Raw genomic sequence first — 5,886 nt, forward strand, 5'->3', positions numbered from 1 at the left:
CTATGTCTGGGGAAATGGGAAAGGGTCGGATCATATACTGTACTCAGGCTAAGCTCCTGCTATGTGTAGGCTTCGGGGAAGGGCGGGATCTCATTGAATTTATTGTATGCAACTTGAACCTGTGACCTTTTGTTCACACGACAACAACTCTTATCGTTGCAACAAGGGTCCCCTTTACTACACAGTTATCTCTAATTGGGTTAAATCATATTGACACTGATAAAATTGTGGAGTTTCTAAATTGCAGGAGATTCCTAAAGGTTCATGGTATTGCACATTTTGTGTGTGCAAATTCTGTGGTGATCCTGCTTATGAAAATGATTATTTGCTCAAATGTTCTCAATGTGATAAACAATGTAAGTAAAAACAAGTCTTTCCCGGTTCCTCCTGTCTGTCCCGTTTTGAGTTTCTTGTTCCACGGTGCAAACTCTTGTCCCATAGGAACTGCAACTTAAAACAGTACAATTTTTTCCTATTCTACAGACCACTGGGAGTGCCATCTAGCTAGAGAACCAGTCAGCATAGACATTAATCACACCCCACAAGGCACATTCTGTGACCATATCTGCAATGAGGTAATACACATATGCTAAAGCAGTTAATTTAATGTTTCTTTCTTTATAATAGCAGAGTGAAAGTGTTGTACTTTTGAAAACTGCTGCTTTTTTCTATAATGGTGGTGTATAAGTCAGTTTGTAGGCATCTTGACTGCTCCTCTGTGTACCTGCTATCTCCCACCAGCACAATTAGTGGATGACTTTGTCCTGTAAGACTTAAGCAGATGAAAAGAAATCACATAATGTTTACAGTCTCTGCATTAGGCTTAGAGAAATACACACCGACATTGTACTTATACATGACTTATAGGCTTATTAGCTACTACTAATGATAACTAAGATGCTTTTGAATTGAATTACCTTTGTGAAGATCTATGATAAACTGGAGAGGCACATTCTTGGTGTTGAACATGAGCTAGAGAGAAGCTACAAGTGGGCACTTCTTCAGAACACAGATGATGGCTCCGGCATTAATATAGAAGACCATTATCAAAGAACCGTGTGCCACTCCAAGCTAGTCGTGGCACGACGACTTATGGAAGATTGTTTCGAGCAAATTATAGACAGGCATACTAGAATTGATGTCGTCAAAAGTGTGGTCTACAACTGTGGGTAATCTACAATCTCTCATCATATATTACACGGAAAATCAAACTTGAACTCTCGGCATTTCCTAATGAAAACTTCTTGCAGGTCAAATTTCAGCAGGGTGAATTTCAAGGGCTTTTACACTGCTATTTTAGAAAAGGATGAAGAGATCATTTCTGCAGCAACCATAAGGTTTATCTCTTTCTTTAAACTAGCTTCAGCATCAGATTGTCATGAGCATGTTCTTTTAACACTTACCATCTAGTAAATATCCGTTAATATATCGAAGGATTCATGGAACAAAGCTTGCTGAAATGCCCTTCATCGCGACAAATAAGGAATACAGGAGAAAAGGAATGTGCAAAAAGCTACTGGTTGCCATTGAATCCGTAAGAACGCTTTATCAGTTTTACACTATCAGTATATTTTAACCTATTTTAAAAGTTAACTTTCACACTGTCAATGTATAGAAGTTAAATTCTTGTTAATTCTTATAAGTACTTGGGCTGATGATCCTAATTGTTGCAGGCTCTTTGCTATCTAAAGGTAGAAAAACTGGTAATTCCATCAGTATCGGAGCGCATAGGGACCTGGATAGAAAACTATGGTTTTCGTCTCGTTAGCTCTCCACTACCAAAAGAGATAAAAATGCACAATACATTGATGTTCCATGATTCAAAGAGATTGCAAAAACACCTTCCATCTGCTTTGTCTAGGACATATCGAGCTAATTCTCGAGATTTTTTTCATCCCAACTAATCCTCCTACATCCTAACCAAAAAAAAAAATTACTCCTAATTTTGACTTAATGGTGTGGAACAGATATAAAGGATCCATATAACCGACTACAACTCATTTGGAACTGAGGCATGGTATTTGTTGTTGCAGCCAGAGAGAGACGGAGTTCCGCAAAGAAATCTGAAAAGCCAAATCACTTTGACTTGAATGTTGAAGCATCTCACCAACGGGACAATGACTGATAATAACATTGCATTTCCAAAGCACTATAGTTCCTATATTTTTGATAAGGATTTCAAATTTAGTAAAGATCTCTTAGCTAGTCATTAGCATATCATAGGTCATGCCTATATACTATTTTGTTATAGTTGTACTCCGGATCTTCGTCAATTTCAAGATCATTGTTATGTTCATGTTTCCTTTTCTTTCTTTTCCCAGTTTCCTTCTTTTTGTTGTGATTCAATAGAGATTTCTTTGCTTAAACATGAAATTAGTTACATGACTTGAATAATTAATGTTTTCCTAAGTAACTTAGTGAAAAAGAATCCTAGAGATCTTTCCTCTGGTACATTGGTGGCAACAACAAAAAAACAAAAGCCTTAACAATGCAAAAGCATATACCATTTTTCTTTTCTTGATGTCGAAAAGGACACCTCAAATTCTGTACATATTAAGTAGTAGGGCCAAAAGACATTGTATATACAGAGAATAGAGATACAGAACATGTTAAGACAAAAAACTCTATAGTCTAACAATGGCACCTGGAATTGAAGAAGAGCATGTTGAAACACTTTCAATGAATGACAACAAAATGCAAGTCAAGAATTTCATATGGTCTGAGGAAGAATGGCCTGCACTTAAGCACAACGATTTTGGAGATGTAAATAATGATATTCCAGTGATCGGTCTTAATAATTGTATTTGGGACAATAATCAAGAACTTTATGAAAATATCTGCCAAGATATGGTGAAAGCAAGCGAAAATTGGGGATTCTTTAAGCTTGTGGATCACGGGGTGCCTAGTGAGATTGTTGAGTAATTTAACCAGTCGCTTGCACGAGCTTTTTGACCTTCCCATGGAACAAAAGCTCAAAGGTGGCAAAACATTGAGCTTGCCATTGGGGTATTACGCCTCAAATCCTGAATATGAGAAGAACTTGCCTTGGGCTGAAATCTTGCAGCTGCTGCAGTCACCTGAATGGTTGTCCAATTTGCGGAAAAAGTCTACGGTGACAAATACCACACATTTAGGTACAGATACAAGAACTTATATCTTCAACTCCCTTAATGTGTGAGCTTGGTTCATATTGATGGGCTAGGCACAGAGGTAGATTCATGATCTAAACCAGATGGAGGTTCTTAGTACTGAACTAGTTGTACTTTCAAAATTATGGATTCAGTTATAGTAATTGTTGAAATTTTACGGCTTTTAACATATATATCAATGATCCACGTCAAAGTTATTGAGTTTGGATGAGCATGTTACCAAAGGGCGCATCTGCCCCTGGCTAAAAACATGGAAATATTCTTTTTGATGAAGGGTGGCAGTGAGATTTAAGATTTGAACACAGGATCTAATTAATACCATGTTAAAGTGTGCAAATTTGCTTAATTATTCTTAACAAAATGCTGATTTTGCTGCTTCTGACTATGATAAATTAAACAGCAATGCTATGATAGAGTACATGGAAGAAATGAACAAGCTGGGAATGATAATAATGGAGATGTTGGCTCATGGATTAGGCCTTGCAGATGACTTCTTCAGCAAGAACTTTGAAGAAAAAGAGGCTACTATATTTAGAATAAGCAGATATCCTCCTTGTCCTCTCCCGGAGAAGATTGTAGGAATAGGGATCCATTCAAACCCCCAAACATTAACCATATTGTGTCAAGACCAGGTAGGTGGCCTTCAAGTTCTCAGGGATGACAAACAATGGATTAGAGTTAGGCCACTTCCTAATTCATTTGTCATCAATATTGGTGACACTCTAGAGGTCATTACCTCCTACCTTACTCTAAAAATCAAAAAGAATAAATTCAATACTACATGATCAGGCTACACTTTTGTTAAATGTTTGGAATTACGGAAATCATTTGATGATGTTAGGTTTACTAGAACATGTTCTCCAAGGGAAACATTTTTGTCAAAAAGGGAAAAATGACTTCTCTCACGAACGGAAGTCATTCTCATTTTCCAATGCCATATAACTTGTTCCAACCCGCATTTAGACATTATTACCTATCTTTAGTACTTGAAAATTTCATTAGAACACTATCTGACTTATGTCATACCAAACAGATATTCTTGGCTTCCTAATCTATTTTGGTGAAAAGGGAACGGAGAAGATCCCATTGAGTCAGAATGCCCCATTTTTTGCCAATTCAGATCCAGAGATGCCTGCTGTTCCTGTTCCTGCAGCTCAAGTACATAACTGGCTTCTAGAAAATATAGCTGCTGCTTTGACACGAATTACTGAGAGGGCTTCAGCAAAGGAAAATGGTCCAACCAGTGCCCCTGATCAGGATGTGCCAATGGCTGATGTCTCTGCAAGTTCAGTTAAGAGTTCACCAAGTCCTAGAGGTCCAAGTTCTATTGAAGGAATTTCTAAATCATCATATGTAAGGCTACCAAATGATATTAAAGGCTCATCTGTAAAGGTAAGTTCCAATTTTGTGATGTGAGTTGTTCTTTTTCTTGGAAATATGAGTTGAATAATTCATTTTAGCATTCTCTGGAGCTTTTTCTTGATCCGAGGGTCTATCGGAAACAGCCTCTCTACTTCCTCGGAGGTAGTGGTATGGACTGCGTACATTTTACCCTCCCCAAACCTCACTTTGTGGGAATATACTGGGTCTGTTGTTGTTGTTGATTAATTATAAACCATTATATTTCTAGCAGGCTTGGACAAACGGAAGGTTAAAGAGTGTTATACACAGGGCAGTGGTGAACAAGGAGAAGCTGAGGTTGTCAATGGCATATTTTCTGAATCCAATAGGTGAAGTTTTAACTATTTTTAAATATTTTTACTTCTTTTAGGATAAGTCTAGTAGTTTATCTAACAATTTATTCATTTGAAAAAAGTTTCAAAAATTAAATCAATAAAAGCTTACGTAAGATCTAAACACTTGTGATGTTGAGAGACATACAATAATGTCTATTAATGTCTTACTAAAGAGAGTTGAGAGACATACAATAATGTTTATTAATGTTTTACTAAAGATTGCACTATTTTTAAGTATACCAAAAAGAAGATGAAAAATTGAATATTGAAATATAATTAAGCACCATGTAAAGAAGCTATGAAAATAAATGTTGAATAAAATATTTTAGAAATTTATTATTAGGTATGACAGTTTCTATGAGACAGTATGTCTCCACAAGACAGTTGAATGTCCTCCACAGCTCATTGATCTAGTCTCTAATCCAAGAAAATATGTACCTTTTACGTGGGTCGAACTGCGGCACTTCTTTTGACAATCAGGAGAGTTAGCGACAAAGTTGAACTTGAGAATCCTTCTTCATTTTCAAATCTATAGTCGTGACTGGTAGCAAAACTAACAATAATTTAGATAATCCTTCCACCTTGAATGCAGATATACTTCTTGATTCTTATTGACAACTTTTTCTTATTCTTCGAAGAGAAAAAATGCAAAGTGTGACGGAAGAATACGTGCTTAGCTTGCTTTAGTAATGAGCTCGACTCACTCATATTGTTCTATTTGACCATAATAGCATGACCAATAGAACTTACCTCCCAAATCAGAAAAATGCACCAAGCTTTTCATAACGATAAACAAGTTGAATCAAGCTTGTGAAAACTCCGCTCATTCAATAAACCGGAGCTAAGTCCACTTATTAAATAAGTATCTGAGTTCAAACTTAAATGACGGGTTCAATTGTGAATGTTACACACTCAGTTGCTACTCTATCATTATTATTCTTATTAGCTCATGTGCATTACACAAGTAATGTAGTCACTTCAAGAAAAATTAAACAACTGTA

At 36.4% G+C, this 5,886-nt stretch overlaps 1 protein-coding gene across 1 annotated transcript in view; it reads left to right on the forward strand.

The window, feature by feature from the left end:
• Positions 1-1,904, forward strand: part of LOC107868236 (increased DNA methylation 1-like) — a 5,846-nt gene extending 3,942 nt beyond the window's left edge. The window contains exons 2-7 of the mRNA XM_047409929.1: positions 248-356; positions 484-575; positions 928-1,169; positions 1,251-1,337; positions 1,435-1,534; positions 1,674-1,904. Coding sequence (XP_047265885.1) covers positions 248-356; positions 484-575; positions 928-1,169; positions 1,251-1,337; positions 1,435-1,534; positions 1,674-1,904 — 861 coding nt within the window. The remainder of the gene's footprint in view (positions 1-247; positions 357-483; positions 576-927; positions 1,170-1,250; positions 1,338-1,434; positions 1,535-1,673) is intronic.
• The last annotated feature ends 3,982 nt before the right edge of the window (positions 1,905-5,886 follow it).

The sequence above is a fragment of the Capsicum annuum genome, chromosome 1, assembly GCF_002878395.1.
Source record: "Capsicum annuum cultivar UCD-10X-F1 chromosome 1, UCD10Xv1.1, whole genome shotgun sequence".
NCBI classification, from domain to species: domain Eukaryota; kingdom Viridiplantae; phylum Streptophyta; class Magnoliopsida; order Solanales; family Solanaceae; genus Capsicum; species Capsicum annuum.